At 39.6% G+C, this 21,396-nt stretch overlaps 2 protein-coding genes and 1 long non-coding RNA gene across 4 annotated transcripts in view; 1 reads left to right on the plus strand and 2 right to left on the minus strand.

Moving 5' to 3' along the window:
- LOC128317612 (uncharacterized) overlaps positions 1-19,813 on the plus strand; it is a 48,010-nt gene extending 28,197 nt beyond the window's left edge. The window contains exons 2-3 of the long non-coding RNA XR_008301140.1: positions 19,408-19,476; positions 19,677-19,813. This is a non-coding gene — a long non-coding RNA (uncharacterized LOC128317612). The remainder of the gene's footprint in view (positions 1-19,407; positions 19,477-19,676) is intronic.
- Positions 5,826-10,992, minus strand: tnfsf13 (TNF superfamily member 13). 2 transcript variants are annotated; one of them, XM_034300536.2, is made up of 6 exons: positions 10,639-10,992; positions 9,626-9,707; positions 8,990-9,040; positions 8,695-8,813; positions 8,485-8,623; positions 5,826-6,615 (listed from the first exon to the last, which is right to left on the minus strand). In XM_034300536.2, exons 1-6 carry the CDS (start codon positions 10,783-10,785, stop codon positions 6,506-6,508), a joined length of 648 nt encoding a protein of 215 aa, XP_034156427.1. In that variant the 5' UTR covers positions 10,786-10,992; the 3' UTR covers positions 5,826-6,505. The 2 variants fall into 2 exon arrangements, with proteins under 2 accessions (XP_034156427.1, XP_034156428.1); XM_034300537.2 differs by having other exon boundaries at positions 8,990-9,037; positions 10,639-10,990.
- Positions 14,263-20,018, minus strand: LOC113531049 (uncharacterized). The gene is made up of 6 exons (XM_026921513.3): positions 19,911-20,018; positions 19,663-19,788; positions 17,753-17,819; positions 17,410-17,618; positions 15,502-15,682; positions 14,263-15,207 (listed from the first exon to the last, which is right to left on the minus strand). Exons 1-6 carry the CDS (start codon positions 20,000-20,002, stop codon positions 14,989-14,991), a joined length of 894 nt encoding a protein of 297 aa, XP_026777314.3. The 5' UTR covers positions 20,003-20,018; the 3' UTR covers positions 14,263-14,988.
- Positions 20,019-21,396: the final 1,378 nt, after the last annotated feature.

Raw genomic sequence — 21,396 nt, forward strand, 5'->3', positions numbered from 1 at the left:
AAGTTTTATTATTATTTATTATTGTTTGTATTATTTCTGTCGTTTCTTTTATCAGTGAAGGTACATCTTATCTTAAGATATCGTGCTTATACAATACTAGAATAATATAGAATACTAACACTTGATAAATCAACTCTATATTTATACAATACTATACTATAATTCTTCATGTACCTATAGAATGGTGTATTGCTGTTTGACAACGCTAATATAATACTTTATTGTACTGTACAATAACGTACACGGTAACTTGATATATACCATAACATTATGATGAATACTGCAACTCTTTACTTATACAATACTATAATTTTATACATATATAACATAGTGTAGTACTATTAAAGTGTGCAATTACACTTATAGTACATATAGCATTGTATAATAACATGTATACTGTAAATTATATACTTGCATGATACTGCAAAAATACTATGCTGCATAGAGACTATACTGTTAGACTTAAAGTATTAACACTCTACTCATACAAGACTAGATTATAGAGTATTATAGATTACTAACACTTCAGAATACAGCAGCTCTATACTTATACTTTACTATAATTCTATACATGTAGAATAGTGTGATATTATCATATATATACTATAATAACGTGCTATAGTGGGTTATAGTCTATTATAAATTACAGTTCTGTGCAAAAGTCTTAAGCACGTGCAAAGAAATGCTGTAGAGTAAAGACGCCTTCAACAATAATGAAATTAAATGTTTCTACATTTTAAAAAATCCTATAAAGAGCAGTAAACAGTAATAAATGACACAAAGTCAGTATTTAATGTGACGATCCTTCACTTTAAATAAATAAAGCAGTATCTGAGGTGCAGTGTGTGCAGTTTTATAAGGAAATGAGCTGGAAGTGTTACTGAGCATCTTGCAGAAGCAGCCACAGTTCTTCTGGAGACTTTGACTGTCGACTCGCTTCTTATTTCTGCAGCGAAACCCAGCAGCCTTCATTATGTTTTTATCTGAAAAGTGTCTCTTATGGAATCTGCTGCTTTCTTTACTGACATACAAACATTTTTCTGTAACGTTTCATTTTGTGCTGGAAAACTAATGTTTGGAATCTGAAATGTTTTTGTACTGAATCAATAATGTAGAAGTCAGAAAATAAACATCTATAACAAAGTTTGTACTAAAAAAAATATAGGGTGCCAAGACTTTTGCCCAGTAAAAAAAAATATATATATATATATTATACATGATACTGCAAAAAATACTATACTGTGTAGAGGAATATATTATTATACTTGAAGTATTAACAGTCTACTGCTACAATACTAGAGTAATATAGAGTACTAAGACTATTCAGAATCCTACAGCTAGTGTGAAACTGTTAGACAGTACTAATATTATACTTATATTTTGTATTTAAATAATGCTATAATGCTTTAAAGATGCTATACTATGCGTACAGAATAAGAGTGTTGTATAAGTATAGAGTTATAGTAGTATTCTCAGTAGTGTTGCTATTGACTAATATTGTCTAATAACGTGATAAAAATAAACATATAGAATAGTACAGTACTATACTAGACAATACTAATATAACCATACTACATAATGCTACGAGGACAAAATACTATATTAATAATTAGTTTACAAAGTACAATAACACTTTATACATTTCTAATACTTATTTCTTTAGAAAACATTATAATATACAGTACTATTGTAGTGCTACTACAATTCTGTATTTAATCTATTCCTATGTAATACTATACTACTTTATTGTATTGTATTGTGTGTGTGTGTGTGTGTGTGTGTGTGTGTGTGTGTGTGTGTGTGTGTGTGTGTGTGTCAGTCACATGGTTCAGATGGGACACGATGGGAAAGTGCACTCTGAAACAATGTGTTGATTAGAGATTAGGAATTTATGGAGGGTCTGATATGAGGGTTTGACCTTTGACCCCTGACCCTCTCTTATCTCTGGGATAAGAGTTTATTTCTGTGGACGGCGTCAGACTGGGAAAGCGCAGAAGGTCACACATGAGGCATTAAACTTTTCAACTTCATGTTTAAAACAGTATAAATATGATGGATGTCGGTTGTCCGGTACACAATCAGTTGATCTGTGGTTTATTTTGGTCCAGGAATGACTTATTATTTCTTTCTTTATTTCTTTCTTTACCAAAATCTGCTCCAAGTATGACACTTTTTCCACAAAGCTTTTTTACGACTTTTCTTTCAGCACCTCGTAAGCACGCTGGTAATTATGATGGCATCTGAGTCATGTAGATGTTGGAACAGTTCACACTGCTGTGTTTTTGACCACAAGCTCAACATGAAACTCATAAAAAAGCGATCACACATTCAGAGGGAAAAAAATTCCTACAAATAGTTTCACTGGAAAACATTTATTATACTTATTCACACACATGTGCTCTTAGGAATGTTTATTATTCTTATTCATGCTGTTTTTAAAGCTGTACATGGCCAACACTGAGTTTTATTTATTTCCACTGAAACTCAGACGATTCTCAGGATTTAAGTTCTTGATTTTTGCCAAATAAAAAAATGGATTCTGTTCAATTTTACTGTCATTTCCCTCTGTGGACATTTTTTTAAATTTTCGCACCATCTGGGGGTTATCACCATTAAACACAGAGCCAAGCATAGAAAAACATGCTCTTCCTGGAAGAAGTGAGGGAAGAATGTGCGTGTGCGTGTGTGTGTGTGTGTGTGTGTGTGTGTGTGTGTGTGTGTGTGTGTGTGTGTGTGTGTGTGTGTAAGATAGTTTGGGCGAGAAATAGGACTTACTGCTCTCAGAAAACATTACATTTTGAAAGCCTATTAAGAAGAGGAAGAAGAAAAAGAAGAAGAATCCCAGTACACGTCTCTACTACGTCTGTCTCACTCTGACAACGAGCTCATTTTGGAGCCGACTGTAGATCATTTATATTTTCTGCATTTTATATTTTCTGCATTTTCTGCAAGGACTGTATTGAGAGTTGACTAAGTTCGAAAGTGAAGTGACATCAGTAATCACTCAGGGAAAGTTACGTGTGTTCAGAGTCGAGTTACGCACGTGCTCACGTTGATTTTCTGGCTGCGCCATTCAGGGATCAGGGACCCCTTTAACTTAAAATAAATAAATAAATCACAGATTCCCTCATTTAGATTTTATTTCACAAACATTCAAAAAAATGCATACAGTTTTATTGGGTTTTGTAAGTTTTTTTTTTTTTTTTTAATTTCTTAACTTTCCATCTATAGAACCCATTTTATTAAAATCGTCATTAGATTTCGTTTGACATTATTCATAAGCACAATAACTTCCGTAATGGCGGATGGTGATGCAGAACTGTAATAAAGTAAAACACTAACTCACAGACCCCTTGGCTTTGAGAGCCGTGGTCCTGGATGATCATCTGAACTTCAGGAAAGTTCTAATTGTGTTCCAGAATTGTGCAGAGTTGTGCGCGCACTCCGTCCGTCTGTGGAGCAATTCGATTCGATTTTATTTGTATAGCGTTTTTAAACAACGGACATTGTCACAAAGCGGCTTTACACAAATATGTACATTTTGGTGGTGAAGAAAAATTCCCTGAGACGACATGAGGAAGAAACCGTGAGAGGAACCAGACTCAAAAGGGAACCCATCCACATCTGGGTGGCAGCGGAGAGCGCGATTATAAATAATTCCCTATTACTGTCTGCTACATGGTCAGCAAGTGCAATTGCACAACCAGTAAATTCATCACAATTTCCACATGAAGCTGATTTTGTTGAAGTTATCAACTTTCACTGATGGAGACGAGTGCAAAACTGTTTGTGCGAATTGCAGTCCTAAAGCTATCACTTCAGTCTGTAGTTCTCTCTGTTTAATACAGATGTTCACAGTTTCAGTATTAATGCTGCGTTCGACTCAGAATTTCCGACCTCCGATTAGGAACAACCAGAGAACACGCCTGCCTCAACTCGTAAACTCACGCCTGCCTCAACCCTGAGTTCAGCAAGTGACAGCAAATCAAAATGGCCGCTCACAGCATGAACAGTGAACACTTCTTCTTCGACTCAGGTGATTATGCTGTCCTCGTGCTCCTGGATCTTATGGCTGCATTTGACACTGTAGACCATAACATCCTGATTTCTTGGCTGGAGCATTGCGTTGGAGTTAGGGGGGCTGCGTTGGAGTGGTTTAGATCTTATTTGTCTGACAGAAGTTTTTCAGTCCGCTTTGGGGATTTTGTGTCATCTTCTGCATCTTTCTCGTGTGGTGTCCCTCAGGGTTCCATTCTTGGACCTGTTTTATTTTCATTATATCTACTTCCATTAGCGTTCATTTTTAGGAAATACGGCATCTCGTTTCATTGCTACGCAGATGATACACAACTCTGTCTCCCTTTGAAACGACATGATGTAATCTCTTTAGCACCATTGTTGGACTGTCTTGAGGAGGTTAGGGCCTGGATGACCTCAAATTTTTTAAAGTTCAATGAAGAAAAAACAGAAGTCATGATATTTAGATTTGAGTGTTATAAAACCATATGTAAAGCCAAATGTTAAAAACCTGGAAGTTATAATGTATAGTGACTTTAAATTGGATAAACAAATTAATTCAGTAATTAAATCTAGTTTTTTCCAGTTGAGGCAATTATCTGAAGTCAAGTTGTTTTTGTCTTTTAATGATTTTGAAAGGGTCATACATGCTTTTATCTCGACCCGTCTTGACTATTGTAATGGCCTGTATGTAGATGTCAATCAGGCTTCTCTCAAACGTTTACAGAGGGTACAAACAGGGACGCGCAAACACGAACAAATTACACCCATACTGGCATCTCCTCACTGGCTTCCTGTTCGTTTTAGAATTGACTTTAAGGTTTTAGTTTATAAGTCATTACAGGGACTGGCACCAAGTTACCTTTCTGATTTAATTCAGCCGCATGATCCAGCGAGAGCACGTAGGTCTGCTGACCGTTAACTCTTGGTTGCACCTCGAACAAGGCTAAAAAGCAGGCTTGCCGTGACCCGGGCTTTTGCTGTCGCAGCCCCAGAACTTTGGAATAACTTGCCTCTATATGTTAAGCAGGCCCAAACACTTACTGATTTTAAACCCAGTCTTAAAACTTATTTTTATACTTTAGCATTTAACTCAGTATGAGAGCTGTTTTATGTATCTGGTCAGCGTTAATGTCTGTTACTTTTTTTAATGTGTAAAATTTGTTTTATCTTGTACAGCACTTTGGTAAATAACTGTTGTTTTAAAAAAAGTGCTCTATAAATAAACTTTGATTTGATTTGATTCTTCTTTACATACTTCTGTATTTACACACACACACACATGTATTTGCTTTATATCAGTCAACATACAATACAGACATATTTCCTTTTTAAATCTATAGCACTGACTTTACAGATCGCTGTTTTGAGGAGGAAAATATACATCTCTCAGCACAGTTAGCAGGCTAGCATGCTACGACTTTCCACTTCCGACACATAAACCCTTATTATTCACATTTAACTTAACTCTGAATTTATTTATTATTATATTTATTACTCTGTAAACAAAACTATAATATAATAACTCAAATAAAAACCTGTTCCCTTTATTTCTTTTCCTTTTTATTAACATATTGCTAGTTATCGTCAGTTCCTTCAGAAATCAATCTCTCAGCATCTCTAAGAATCCCAGAGCTTTCTAAGCTGATTAATGATTTCATTCCTATATTTATACTTCAGATTTGTAGAGATATTAAAATCCTTTTTAACAGTGATTCATTTATTATTCGACTGATTTAACAAATGGAGAGTTTGGGGCTTTATAATCGTTATTTATCGATTATGAGAGTGAATCAAACACAGAAGAGTCTGGTGTTGTGTTTTATTGAAACCAACGTACAAATTTGTCTAGATTTTACAAATCATTGTGTCATATTTGTTCAGGAGGAAATTTAAAAATCAGGACATTTAAACATTTAATTATCAGGTCAAAGTCTGATGAAAAAAAAAAACATTATCACGTAAGAAAATAAAAAAAATGTACATGATCACAGGTGACTGCTCAGTTTAGTAAAAAAGATATTTCATGTGTTACAGGATAACATGATGTGATGATATCATTGTTGATTGTTGTTTCTGTAGTTCCTTATTTGTCCACTGGGTGTCTCCATCGCCTCGAAAATGGAGCAGCAGATAAAAAAGTACAAATTCTTTACAGAGGTGAATTACTGTCAGAAATACAGTGTGTGTGTGTGTGTGTGTGTGTGTGTGTGTGTGTGTGTGAGAGAGAGAGAGAGAGAGAGAGAGAGAGAGTGTGTGTGACTGGGTGTTTCTACTAACTGCATGCAAGAAAGAAAAATAGAGGGCTCTGTGTGTGCGTGTGTGCGCGCAAGTGTGATTAAAGTCTTTTGTAGTAGTTATAACCTTCCTGTGAACTTTCCTTAATTTCCTTCTCATTAGAAATGTTCTCACTACTGAAAGTGCGCGCGCGCACACACACACACACACACACACACAAACACACACACATGCGTGCGAAGGCCGAAGCTCAGATACTGAAGATCCCCATGAAGGTGGCCTGAGCCGAGATGACGAGTTCAGCTGATTGCCGCGGGACAGAAAGCTCCAGAACTGACCCTGACTCCAGGAAGTGAATGCCTGAAACACACACACACACACACACACACACACAAACATACACGCTCAGCATTTTGGGGTTTGTTGGCTTATCAGGAAATGCTTGAGTCATTGGTTTGGGATCTTACTGTTGTTTAGTTAAAGTTTAAAAGCCTGATGGTTTTTAAGAAGACCTGAAAATGCGTTGGTACATTTTATTTATTTATTTTTACATTTTTGCTAAGTGTTTATTAAAACACAGTGAAGTGAAGAGAGGAACAGCAGTTTTCTTTAATAGATGGAAAAATATTTTGCAAAGTTTGCCGAGATATGAGGTATCCCAAAAGGCATTACTCAACTGTGTGTGTGTGTGTGTGTGTGTGTGGATACTCGCTTATAGGGTACATCACAATCTTTACGGTGTGTGTGTGTGTGTGTGTGTGTGTGTGTGTGTGTGTGTGTGTGTGTGTGTGTGTAAAATGAATGAGCATGGCTGTGGCACATTGACAGCGATTTGCTCTTTGTAGACCAGATTAATGCAGTTTCATAGTTTATCGCTGTCATCGTCAACTGTTTGTAACAGATAAGGAGATACAGGATATTGCGCTAAGCACATTTGCCTCGCACTGCCGGGGTTAAGGGTCCAAATCCCGCCTCCGCCCCGTGTGCGCAGAGTCCGCATGTTCTCCCTGTGATTCAGGGGTTTCCTCTGGGTACTCCGGTTTCCTCCTGGTCCAAAGACAGGCGTTGTAGGCAGATTGGAATCTCTAAATTGGCCGTAGTGTGTGTGTGTGTGTGTGTGTGTGTGTGATTGTGTGAGATTGTGCCCTGCGATGTGTTGGCACCTCGTCTAGGGTGTCCCCCACCTTGTGCCCCGAGTCCCCTGGGATAACCTCCAGGCTCCCCACGACCCTGTGTAGGATAAGCGGTACAGAGAAAGGATGGATGGATGAAAGGATGGATGGATGAAAGGATGGATGGATATGTGGCCAGCATATGGGGGTCAATATTAGGTGACATTTGTCACGAGTTCAAATCCTGATGATGCCACAGGCATCCTTGGCCGGGAACACAAGAGAGCGGCGCTGCCTGTGTGGGAGGGGCATACGCTCACTCTCCTGTCAATCACAGCGACACTAGCCAATCATGGGTGTCTGTGAGATCACGCATGCAGAAGAGGGCTGATAGCGCTGTGCTCCGAGTGTGTTACGCTGCTCTGTGACGAGAAGATGTGGTTGGCGGTTTCACGTGACTCTGAGGAAGCACGTGTTAGCCTTCGCTCTCCCGGGATGGTAGCTGTCGCATGCTAGAGGAGAGCCAAGACTAAATTAATGAGAAAATTGGGCAAAAATCTAACAAATGCTTGAAAGTAGGTGAGGTGTAGTCTGTATTTTTGGCTGTCGTTTGAGAATTGTGAGTTGATCTGTGTTTGATAGGAATAACAGCATCATTAAAATTCCAGTGTAGAATTCAAACGACAGCGATCTGGACGTACAGATATTTCCCGATTAATGATCAAAGCAAAGCAGACAGTAAACTGTGAAAATATTAAGAGGAGGAAGAACTACAGCATCTTCCTCAAAGCAAGTGAGCGCAGGTTTTTTTTTTGTTTTTTTTTTTTAAATTGCGAGCACGCAGAGATGTTCATGAGAGCGCTGAGAAACTGATGCAAAGAGAGTGAGCACTTCAGTTCTGCGAGCACTGAGACACGCCCACCTCCTTTCTCCTGGCTCGCTGCAGTCTACACTCGGCTCCCGAGTCGAGGTGAAATTCACAACACTAACACCACACAGTTTTTTTCTCTCTTTTTTTTTTTTGCAGCTTGCTGTAAATGATGTGAAATTATTGTGACCCGTGATGTGCAACACAAACGGTTTTAGCATATTTAGGAACATGTGAGTGAAGCTTCACCTGCAGTGTAACACGTGTTGAGAGGCACGCTCACGTTACTGGGCATGCTCTTCAGGCACTTCATCAGTTTAGTCTCCGCCCCCTTCAGCCGCTTGGTGATCACATGACCCATCACCCAGGTGGGGTCCTTATAGAGTACCTGCAGCACAGGAACGAGGAACCAGTTCTTTCACATCTTTGATGATAATCTACAGAATAAGCCACACTAACCTGACTGTAAATGAAGTACGAGCCCTCGGTCACCACGACGATGGACTCCCCGGATACCTGAAGCCCCGCCCCCTGGCTACGCCCAACTGCCCAGGAAAGAACGGTCGTATCACGTTCATCTGAAGAGGAGAGGAAGAAACGGGAACAGAACAGGAAGCATGAGTGGTTCTGAGGAAAACTTTATTGGACATAGCAATTTGTCGAGTGTAACATATTTAATTTCCTTAACATGCCAGAACACACACTTTACAGTGAAGCGGTTATCTACAAGTGACAGGAGTGTATCTGTGCGTACCGTACGAGTATGTGGAGGCAGGAACCAGGTGCAGAAATGTGCGCTGTTCTGCTGAGAAATGGCACAAACATTCAGGAATGAGATTAGTGTGTGCATGAGTGAGTGTGTGTGTGTGTGTGTGGGAGACAGAGAAATAGAGAGAGTGCGAGAGAGAGAGAGAGAGAGAGAGAGACAAAGAGAGACAGACCACCAAAATGAGAGACCGACAGAGAGTGAGAGAGAGAGTGAGAGAGAGAGTGAGAGAGAGAGTGAGAGAGAGAGAGAGAGAGTGAGAGAGAGAGTGAGAGACATACCACTAAAATGGGAGATAGAGAGAGCAAGAGATAGAGAGAGAGAGTGCGAGAGAGTCAGAGAGACAGAAAGGGAAAATGAGAAAGGGAGAGAAAGAGAGACAGAGAGGTGAAGAAAGGGGAGAGAGAGAGGGATGAACAACATATTTTGATATTGAATCATATGTAATGTGGAGAGACAGACAGAAAGACAGACAGAAAGACTGAATCTCTCGTAGAAAGGGTTCTTAGCTTGGTAAAGACGTTCTGTTTAGTTCAACACTTCCAGCAGAAGAACAAACTGAAGATCTCTTTCTGGTTCTAGATCCAGAATCTTTTTGTAAGTGTGAAGCTTAGTGTTACTCACTCTGTCTCTTTTGTCTCAGTTTTCTCTGTGAGGACACGTCTCTTTTTCCTCTGCTGCTCCCACACGCCAGCGTCACAGAGGTCTGAAACACACACACACACACACACACACACGCACGAACTCCTTGTGTTTACATATACAACAAAATCTGGTTACTGATCTGCTGATTTCAGGAATTATTTGATTAATACGTTTGTGTGCAGCTCGGTGACATGAGAGTCTAAAGCCCTGTCCGGATCTGATTAGTTTCATTGTGCAAAGTCAGTACTAACATTTTTACATGTCTCTTCTGATATAAAACTCACGTGTGGGTGGCGATTAAATAAACACGGGGACGTGTTTCCACAGGTAGCTTTGTCTTAAAAAAAAAAAAAAACAACAAAAAAAAAACCTGATAAGCGTGTGCCTGAGTTGGTCGAAAAACGGTAGGTGGCAAACAGACAGACACACACACACACACACACACACACACACACACACGCACAGACAGATGGACAAAGAGACGAGTGTCGTGGAAATTTACCTGAAAATAGGAGTCAGAGGCAGATTGTTCAGAGTGTAACCTTTTATCTTTAAACTTTTACCTGGTTATTAGACACACACACACACACACACACACACACACACAGGTTGGCAGACAGACAAACAGAAAGACAGACTGACAAGCTGACAGACACACACATTGACTGACTGATATACAAGCAGCCATGCAGGCTGAGAGACAGACAGTTAGAAAGACAGTCGTACAGACAGACAGAGAGAGACAGAGAGAGACAGAGAGAGACAGAGAGAGACAGAGAGAGACAGAGAGAGAGAGAGAGAGAGAGACAGAGAGAGAGAGAGAGAGAGAGACAGAGAGAGAGAGACAGACAGACAGACAGGCAAACAGTCTGCCTGTGTGTTTGTCTGACAGACTGACCGTCAGACCCGCTTTCTGACACCCAGGCTGGCACTAACAGACAGACAGACAGACAGACAGACAGAGAGACAGACAGGTTTCTCCACTCACCCACCCCTAAGCAGCAGTAGGAGCAGTAGAAGTTGCTGCACTCGGTCCTGACGCTCTGCAGCTCCGTCAGCATCCGTCTGTGTGTGTAATGCAGGTGGAGCAGAGCCACCATCACCCCGACCACATACACTAACACACTCCACTTCAGCATGACTCCACCGTCACACAGCTGCGCGTGCTTCTACAGGAAATGGCCGGACATTTCAACTATGGCATTACACTTCTGCAAAACCTCTGTTCTTAGGAAACGTCATTTTTCCCCTAAAACTTCTGCGCTAACTTTCACTTTCGGAAAGTCCCCAAGGGCAGTGTGGGAGTGAACTGCTTACTCACCGGCCTTCCACTCAAACAAAGCTCCTCTGTATCTCTGAATAATACACATAATAAGCAAATAACCACCGAGCAGGACATGACGTCATCACACGGGACTCGTCTCATGTCAATAAATGCTTTCAACTTTTCTTTTTTTTTGTTCCAATAATAGTTGAAAAATGTTTCACAAGACACACTGTGTTAAAAGCATACATTATAAACTGCTAGCAACTGCAGTGTAAAGCTGCAATAACAGCAATCTATTTTATATATCTATATATTTCCTCATATATACTATCTTATATTCTAACACATATAAAGCAGAAATAATCTGTAGATACATTCACCGTCCACTTTAATAGGAACACCTGTACACCTGCACATTTATGCAGGTATTTAATCAGCCAATCATGTGGCAGCAGCACGATGCATAAAATCCTGCAGATGCAGGTCAAGTGCTTCAGTTAATGTTCACGTCAAACATCAGAATGAAGAAAAAGTGTGATGTCTGTGACTTTAACCGTGGCATGGCTGTTGGTGCCAGATGGGCAGGTTGGAGTTTTTCAGAAACTGCTGATCTCATGAGATTTTCAGTTTATCAGCGTGTCTTGACTTGGCGATATTTTCCCACTCTTTCTTGCAAAAACATTCCAGATCCATCAGATTGTGAGAGCATCTCCTGTGCACAGCCTGCTTCAGGTCAACCCACAGATTTTTTTAGTTGGATGCAGGTCTGGGCTCTGGCTCGGCCATTCAAAAACATTGATCTCCCTTTTTTTGATCTTCCCTTTGTTGATGTAGATGTGTGCTTTGGGTCGTGTCATACTTCATCGTCAGCTTACTAGCAGACACATGAAGGTTTTGCACTAAAATCAGCTGGTATTTGTAGCTATTCATGATTCCCTCCACCTTGATAAAAGCCCCAGTTCTGGCTGAAGAAAAGCAGCCCTAAAGCATGATGCTGCCACCACCGTGCTTCACCGTGGGGATGGTGTTCTTTTGGTGATGTGCTTTTTTTTTGCACCAAACTTACCTTTTGGAATTATGGGATTATTATACCTTTTGGAATTGGTCTCATCAGACCATAACACATTTTGCCACATGGTTTGGGGGTGATTTAGTTGAGCTTGGATGTTTTTTTGTGAGAAAGGGCTTCATCTAGCCGCCCTAGCCCACAGCCCAGACGTGAAGAACATGAGAGATTGTTGCAGAGAGTCGTCAGTACGTGTCAGATATTCCTCAGCTCCTTTAATGTTGCCGTAGATCTCTTGGCAGCCTCCCTGGTAAGTTTTTGTCGTCCTTTTGTAAATTTTGGAGGGACGTCCTGTTCTTGGTGATGTCACTTTTGGCAGGTTCTAACCACTGCATACCGGGAACACCCCACAAGACCTGCTGTTTTGGAGATGCTCTCACCCAGTCGTCTAGCCATCACAATTTTGGCTCTTGTCAAAGTCGCTCAGATTCTTACGCCTGCCCATTTTTCCTGCTTCCAACACATCAACTTCGAGAACTGACTGTTCACTTGCTGCTGAATAGATCCCACCCCTCGACAGGTGCCACTGTAATGAGATAATCAGTGTTATACACTTCACCTGTCAGTGGGTTTAATGTTTCGGCTGATCAGTGTGTGTGTGTGTGTGTGTGTGTGTGTGTGTGTGTTTATAAATATATATAAGGGATGATCCACGGCCAGGTGTGCATTACAGGATTTTAACGCATGACGTGGAGATAAAGAATCAGCTGACACAAAGCGGCATGCATTAAAATCGTGTAACACACACCTAGCTGTGGATTATCCCGCTCCTGCACTGACAAGTTAAAGCTGTCACTGATGACAAAATCTTCCTGAAAGGATAAAAATAAGGATTATTTTTCATTATTTGTTTATATACGGCTCATTAGAGCTAGAATCCTGTCACTCTGAATCACACACAGAGATAAAGTAGTGCGATAAGATTACATTTATTCGAATGCAGAGAGAGTGTGTGTGTGTGTGTGTGTATGTGTGAATTACATGCATCTGTGCTGCGTCTCTGTTAATAATGAAGCTTGGGTTTAACTGTAACTGTACGTTGCTATGGTAACAGTTGTTTATAGGCAGCGCATTCATTTAGAACGGTGATTAAACTGACTGGAACTACCTGCGCATTCAGCACACACCTTCCAGCCAATCAGAATCCAGTATTCAGACAGACCACTTTCATAAATTTACCTCTTAAATATAATGATCATTTTTCAGAAATACCACTTACACAAAGCCAAATATGGAATTTCTAATATGTTTATTTTAAATTTAAAATAAACATTTTAAAATTTGATTAGCTGACTTTATTACTTTATTACTTTATTTATTTATCGAGTCTCCTTAACTAGCACAAACTTTAAAGGGTATAGTTTAACCCAGTTTTCCATAGTAAAAATGCATAACATATATACACATACATATGACTATACACTATATGGCCAAAAGTTTGTGCACCCCTGACCATCACACCCATGTGTGCTTGCTGAACATCTCATCCCAGATTTAGTCTTATAACTTTGCTGTTATAATGAGCTCCACTCTTCTGCGAAGTCTTTCCACTAGATGTTGGAGCGTGGCTGTGGGGATTTGTGTTCATTCAGCTACAAGAGCATTAGTGAGGTCAGGTGCTGATGTTGGGATGTCGAGGAGGTCTGGGGTTCAGTCGGTGTTCCAGTTCATCCCAAAGGTGTTCAGTGGGGTTGAGGTCAGGGCTCTGTGCAGGACACTCGAGTTCTTCCACTCCAACCTTCACACACCATGTCTTCATGGAGCTCGCTTTGTGCACAGGGGCATCGTCATGCTGGAACAGGTTTGAGTCTCTTAGTTCCAGTGAAGGGAAACTGTAATGTTACAGCACACAGAGACGTTCTATACAACTGTGTGCTTCAGACTTTGTGGTAACAGTTTGGAGAAGAAACACATCTGGGTGTGATGGTCAGGGGTGCACATACTTTAAAAAGTGTACTTTCAAAAGCATTTCATAAACGTGATAACAGAAATAATTCTCTGAGTTGGAGAGAATCTCATCAGAAAGGGAGCCTGGTGGCTGTTGAGGAAAACCGGGGAAATGAGAGCGGACAAAGTCACGTATTTGGAAATATCTAAATAAACGTGTGTGGGAGGTCAAATTCGGCCATGAGATTGTTCAATCTGGTAAAGAACCTGATATCAAATTGATCCGAAAAATAAACAAGACCTTTATTCCTCTGAAACATTCCACCGTTTTAGGTCTGATCTGACCTCTGTAACCGACCTTATTATATTATTTTTTGTAAAGAGAGCAAAGTTTATGTGAAATATTAATTCCCAAATATGGGATTTCATTTGGGGGCCAAAGAAAAGGGCAACGTTAGTGCTGGGATGTGTTTTGCTGCACTGTCAAGAGGAAATATTTACTTTAGCTAATATTTGGATTATATCCTGAAAAGGAACCAAGTGTCTGATGAAAGATGTTTAGGGCTGAGACCACACATGCAGTGAGGATCGAGATACAAGTAAAAGGTCATCAGCATATGTTTTTTTTTCTTTTGTAATTTCCAAAGAAATAGCTAAACCCGTTATCGTCATTAGAAATTCGAGAATATTTAAATACACGTGAATATGCTAACTGATTGATCCAAAACGTTCAGTAACCTCACAAACTGAAATCTTACATAATGCTTATGGAAGTAAAGAGAAAGATCAGGTTGACGTGACATCCAGGAAAGTGTTTAGAACAGTGTTTTTATTTATTTAATGGAGATTTTATTCTAAATGAAAGAATCTTAAATAAATTGTAAACTTTTTTCCACTTTAATGCACAGGCTGATCGACAGAACAGCACTCAGCGCCTTGCCTGTAAACACAAACCAGGAGTAAATAACAAACAGGAAACACTAATGATTATAGTTGATGATGAAATGTCAGGGGTTAAACATGAAAAAACATAAAATAAAAATGATAATCAGAATTAAAATCTCTGAAGAGAACAGGAACGTTAAATGAATTCATAAATATGCAAAAAAAAAAGTTCTAATCCTAGATAATCGCAGGGAAACCCCAGAATTCGGTGTGAGACGGACGGGGCGTGTCTAGATGGGGCGTGGCTACATAAGGCGTGTCCAAACAGGGCGTGTCCAAACAGGGCGTGTCCCAGTTCCTCTGAGCCTCTCTGTGCGCTGTTCCTGTCACCACAAACGACATCATGGGGTTTCCACCGGGAGCGAGATCCATCATCTCCTCACAGCCACCAAACACCTGAACGCTCAGAGAAATACAGCAACATCTCACATCAGTTATCGTTAGCCGGGTCGTTAACAACACACTCGTTAACAACACACTCGTTAACAACACACTCGTTAACAACACACTCATTAACAACGCACAAACAAATCCACTTTTTTTTCTGCTGTGAAATTGGGCAAAGTGATTATCAGTCATCTCCGCCCTCGCCACGCACCGTGACCTTCCCGTGACCTTCCCGTGACCTTCCCTGCACTCACGCTGGCAGTGTTTCTGTTTAAAATGAACCCGCCGTTACGAACACTGTACCTGTGGGGTAACGGTGCCGGTGTTCAGGTGTGTTGGACTCGGTGCAGCGTACTGAGTGTGTGTGTGAGACGGGTCCAAACTCCACGGAGTCTCAGGAGAAGTCAGATTCCCGACATCAAAAGAGCAGCTGTTCTCTGGAGTGTAACCCAGCGTCGAACCCCACCACTTCTCCTTCTTCATCCTGTAACCATCGTCATCACCATCATCATCATTTCCATCACTGTCAGTATCCTCATCACATCACCACCATCATTATCACCCTCACATCTCCATCACTGTCATCACCATCATCACCATCATCCTCATCATCACTCAGTTTTATCATCATCACCACCATCATCACCATCATCATCATCACTCAGTTTCATCATCATCATCATCATCATCTCCATCACTGTCAGTATCCTCATCATCACATCACCACCATCATTATCACCATCATCATCACTGTCACTATCATCACCCTCACATCACCATCATCACCATCATCACTGTCAGTTTTATCATCATCACCACCATCATCATCCTCATCCTCATCATCACTCAGTTTTATCATCATCATCATCTCCATCACTGTCAGTATCCTCATCATCACATCACCACCATCATCATCACTCAGTTTTATCATCATCATCATCATCTCCATCACTGTCAGTATCCTCATCATCACATCACCACCATCATTATCACCACCCTCACATCTCCATCACTGTCATCACCATCATCCTCATCCTCACTCAGTTTTATCATCATCACCATCATCACTGTCACTTTCATCACCACCACCACCATCATCATCCTCATCATCACTCAGTTTCATCATCATCATCATCATCATCTCCATCACTGTCAGTATCCTCATCATCACATCACCACCATCATTATCACCATCATCATCACTGTCACTATCATCACCCTCACATCACCATCATCACCATCATCACTGTCAGTTTTATCATCATCACCACCATCATCATCCTCATCCTCATCATCTCCATCACTGTCAGTATCCTCATCATCACATCACCATCATCATCATCACTCAGTTTCATCATCATCATCATCTCCATCACTGTCAGTATCCTCATCATCACATCACCACCATCATTATCACCACCTTCACATCTCCATCACTATCATCACCATCATCCTCATCCTCATCATCACTCAGTTTTATCATCATCACTGTCACTTTCATCACCACCACCACCACCATCATCATCCTCATCATCACTCAGTTTTATCATCATCACCATCATCATCACCCTCATCCTCATCATCACTCAGTTTTATCATCATCATCATCATCTCCATCACTGTCAGTATCCTCATCATCACATCACCACCATCATCATCACTCAGTTTCATCATCATCATCATCATCTCCATCACTGTCAGTATCCTCATCATCACATCACCACCATCATCATCACTCAGTTTCATCATCATCATCATCATCTCCATCACTGTCAGTATCCTCATCATCACATCACCACCATCATTATCACCACCCTCACATCTCCATCACTGTCATCACCACCACCATCATCCTCATCATCACTCAGTTTTATCATCATCACCATCATCACCACCACCATCATCATCACTGTCAGTTTCATCACCACCATCATCATCATCCTCATCACTCAGTTTTATCATCATCACCACCATCAGCATCACCTCCATCATGTTCTCTTCACCCCGCACCCCCAGTCTGTTTCTCTGTCTCTCTTTCTACAAATTTGTCAATTCATCTCTTAGTCTGTACGTTTATCCGCATTCACACTTTTTCTTTTTTTACCTCTTCCTCCTATAAATCTCTTATTTTTCTCTACTGGTCACTTTTAATCTTACAATCTCTCTCTCTCTCTCTCTCTCTCTCTGTCTGTCTATTTTCTTTCTCCTCACTGCTCTATGGCGCTCTGTTTCCTCCTCAGGTCTCCGATGTGCTGTGTGACTGCAGCCGCTTGTCTCTGTGCTGCGTCTCCTCTGTGCACTCGTCCTCCTCCCTTCTTCCTTCTGCCCATCAGCTGAGCCGGAGACGGCAGGGTGTCCACAGAGAGGTTCTCCTCCCTCACTCCTCTCACTCCTCTCACTCCCCTCACTCCTGTACACACCTGTACACGTCTCACACACACACACACGCACACATCAGCTCCTCACCTGACTCATCACATCACCTGTAAACTGTAATTAGATTAATAAATTAAATCATTTTCATGTGAATAAATAAATGAGGAAATGTCCTGACCATCTCAGCGGGTTCTCTGGAGAACATGTTTAATGGATCTCCATAGAACGGATCGTAGCTGTTCTCGCTGAAATAAACACACACACACACACACACACACACACACACACAAAACAAAAACACATGTCTGTTTAACTGTTTAAAATGAATGATCCTATATGAGTCAGGCCCTAATTCCTACTTCTGTGAGAAAAGCGCTCAAGAAAACTTCCTCTAAATAACCCTAAAAATTTAAAAGTAAAATAAATACATTAGCCATGTGTAGGAAAACACTTATATATAAAATACTTTAGAAATATAGACATTATAATGAAATATAATTTAAAATTTAATTCTTCACAAGCACAAAAAAACAATTATAATGCGTTCAGTGGTGTCTGGGACAAAAACTTTTAATTTCATTCTAATATATAAACATTTGACAGTCCATGAGTGTTGCATGAAACTATGCGTGAAAGGGTTAATGAACATCTAGAGCAATTAAAAGTGTTAAATTAAAGGGAAAGTTCATCCAAAAATGAAAACTGTGTCATCAGTTACTCACTCTCATGTCGTTCCAAACCCATAAGACTTTCGTTCTTCTTCGGAACACAAATGAAGAGATTTTTAATGAAACCTGAGAGATTTCTTTCCTCGGAAGCGCTGCACTGTTTACAGTAGAAGTTTCTCAAGCTTCTGGCATCCGGGAAATGCAAAATCATCTCAGAATGTAACGATCGAAGCTGCACACACACCGTCCCTCTCCCTCTGCTGTTAAAAGTGCAGCGTGTCCGGGTCGCGAGAACGTCCGCTCTCGCATCAACAACACAACACGCTTGCGTCATGGTTCGCTCGTGAATCTGAGATCTATGCGGAAGTGAAGATATTTTGTGAATAAAGACTTAATTTTTTTTTTTTTTTCCCCACACTCAATGCATTCGTATCGCTTCGTAATACTGGGATTAAACCCCTGGAGTCACATGGATCACTTTTACGACGCCTTTATGAACTTTTTGAAGCTTGAAAGTTTTGGTTAAATGGACTGTCAGTGGAGGGACAGAAATCTCCCAGATTTCATTAAAAATCTCTTCATTTGTCTTCCGAAGATGAACGAAAGTCTTTTGGGTTTGGAACGACATGAGGGGCAGTAACTGATGACAGGATTTTTTTTTTGGGCGAATTTTCGCTTTAACTCTCACAGCGTTCAGCTGGATGTGTATAATGCTGATTCAATGCTACTCGTCACTGCAGGTGTTAATTAAACACTGCACAAGTTACTGTTAATTCAGTAACCGACTATAGACGTTCAAATGCCGAATTAGACCTTAATTTATCTGGTTCAGTAGTGCAAGTGTTCAATATTATGCTATTTTCATGCTTTTAATAAAACAAAAAGTAAAATAAAAAGCTTTGGTTGTTGTAGAGGATATTCTTCTCATCTACATTCTCACTTTCAGCTGTTAGCTTCAAGGAGACGCTTTAGATGATCACGGGCAAGAAAACGTGTATCAGAGGTCATTATGCACATGCATATATATATATATATATATATATATATATATATATATATATGTATATGTATATGTGTGTGTGTGTGTGTGTATGTTGAAGTATAATCTATATTTGAGTTTTAGATTTTTATACTGTTTCCTTTCTGCTTTGTTGTTTTTTTTTAGGTTGTTGATGTCCTTGTTTATACTGTATGTTGAAGCCCAAGATAAATTTCCACTTTCTGGTCAATAAAAGTAAGTAAGTAACTAACTGACTAACTAACTGACTAACTAACTAACATAAGTGTTGATATATAAAGCTATAGATATTAATTCAGGACTGTCACGTGACCTTGTGTAAACTTGAGCTTGTGCACAAACCTGCGTGTTTCATGTTTTTATTTGTTTGTTTTTGTTTGTTTATTCTTTTTTTGTTTTTACCTGGGATATCTGAGGATTTTCTCCCAGAACTCCTGACCGTACTGAGAGAGTGATGAAGAGTGATGAAGATCTCGGGCAGGGAGACACACAGTGGCTGCAGAGCGCCGGTGCACTTCCCGCGACCGCCTGCAGGGGGCAGCACACACCCACTAATCACACTCGCACTCCTTACACGCTAGCTCGAAATTTAAAAACTTCAATCAATATATGATCAAATAAAAATATACATATAAATATGACAGGTTTACTTTGCAAAACTGAGAAAGTTCCCGCTTTCTTCTGCTTCATCCTGCTCGGCTTGATGCAGCTGGAAGCCGTGTGTAGTCCACTGCTGCCACATTGAGCTATGCTAAGCTAATCTAAACAGCTAGCGCGCGCTACAGCTTAGCTAATCACCTTTCCGATTATTTAATAAATACTATTATATATTTACTTTTATTTATATATTTATTATTATTGTGTCAATTTCTATAAACCTAAAAAAATGTTTAGACTTGAACTAATTTAAATAGCTAACTGATAAACTTTTATTATCTTATGCTAATTAGCTAAATATTTATATTTTCTTAGCCGAGCTGATTTCCGGTTTGGGCGCGAGCTGTTACGCATGCGCAGTACGGTTCAGAGTCTATACCTTAGTGCTGTTATTATTCTTTATTCTTCTTCTAACAGTTTTATAATTAACTCAAATATTAATTCAGCTCACACTGATGAATGTTTTAATTCTGTTTTATTAGTTATAAATTATAATTTATTTTCCATATTAATAAAATTATATTAAATCATATTTCAGATTAATAAAATAAGAATAAAATCTGATAAATTTATCCTCAAGTTTAAAGGTTTTTAAAAATTCACGCTTTAATTTCTTCTCCTTTTTACTGTTTTTTTATTTGTCACTTTTCTCTCTCTCTCTCTCTCTCTCCTTTTGTCATTCTTTCTATCTTCTTTTTTTTCTTTTTTTCCCTTATCTTTATTTATATATTATCTTCCCTCTCGTCTTTCTATCTTTTCTTTTTTATTTTTTCCTCCACTATTTTATTTCCTACACACATTCTGTATTTCCTTCGTGAAATGTAAATCTAGTTTTATATATATATTTTTTCCATTTTATTATTTTGTGGATCCGTTTTTTTCACTTTTCTCACTTTTTCAGCACTTTAGGCAGGTAGGATATATTTGAAACCTTTATTGTAAATTTGGTAACTCTTTCAAATATCAGATAGCTTAAAGAAATATTTTTAAGTGGTATTTTTATTTTATGTGACGTGGATGTTTAGTTACTGGACCTGCTGTCACTTTAAAGCGCGATGACGTCACTGCGCGGCCGAGGGGCCGGTCGGGTTGCCAGATTGTGCGTTTTAGTTGCATTTTTTCCATATTTTCAATCACAGTGAGTTAAAAGCACAAGTTAGATTAAGACCTTTCTAGTTTCATTCAATTGTTTTAAATATAATATTAGAAACATTGAAGATTTTGTGTGCATATATTTTTGAAATGTTGTTGCGAGTCACAATCAGACAAGAAACGTAAGAAACGAATAGTGTTCGTGTTATTTTAGTCTTTTCACTCTCCTGACACGCAGCAGTAGCAGAGTTCAGCAATAAAATGGACAAATTTCCTCATCCATCTGCCTCCGCTAAACAAACTAGCGCTGTGTCTCGTATCACAACGTACTTACGCACTATTCTAAAGCGTTAATGAGCGCTAACGCTAACCGGGTTTCCTATTACA

Source organism: Pangasianodon hypophthalmus, chromosome 27 (assembly GCF_027358585.1).
Source record: "Pangasianodon hypophthalmus isolate fPanHyp1 chromosome 27, fPanHyp1.pri, whole genome shotgun sequence".
NCBI lineage: Eukaryota > Metazoa > Chordata > Actinopteri > Siluriformes > Pangasiidae > Pangasianodon > Pangasianodon hypophthalmus.

Bases quoted from the DNA above. Each gene is read 5' to 3' on its own strand.
- LOC113531049 (XM_026921513.3), bottom strand. From the start codon at position 20,002: ATGTGGCAGCAGTGGACTACACACGGCTTCCAGCTGCATCAAGCCGAG. The intron at 19,789-19,910 runs GTAAACCTGTCA...TGCCCCCTGCAG, and splicing joins AACTTTCTCAGTTTTGCAAA to GCGGTCGCGGGAAGTGCACC. The intron at 17,820-19,662 runs GTAAAAACAAAA...TGTTTATTTCAG, and splicing joins AAAATCCTCAGATATCCCAG to CGAGAACAGCTACGATCCGT.
- tnfsf13 (XM_034300536.2), bottom strand. From the start codon at position 10,785: ATGCTGAAGTGGAGTGTGTTAGTGTATGTGGTCGGGGTGATGGTGGCT. The intron at 9,041-9,625 runs GTGAGTAACACT...GCCATTTCTCAG, and splicing joins ACTGAGACAAAAGAGACAGA to CAGAACAGCGCACATTTCTG. The intron at 8,814-8,989 runs GTACGCACAGAT...TCTCCTCTTCAG, and splicing joins TGCCTCCACATACTCGTACG to ATGAACGTGATACGACCGTT.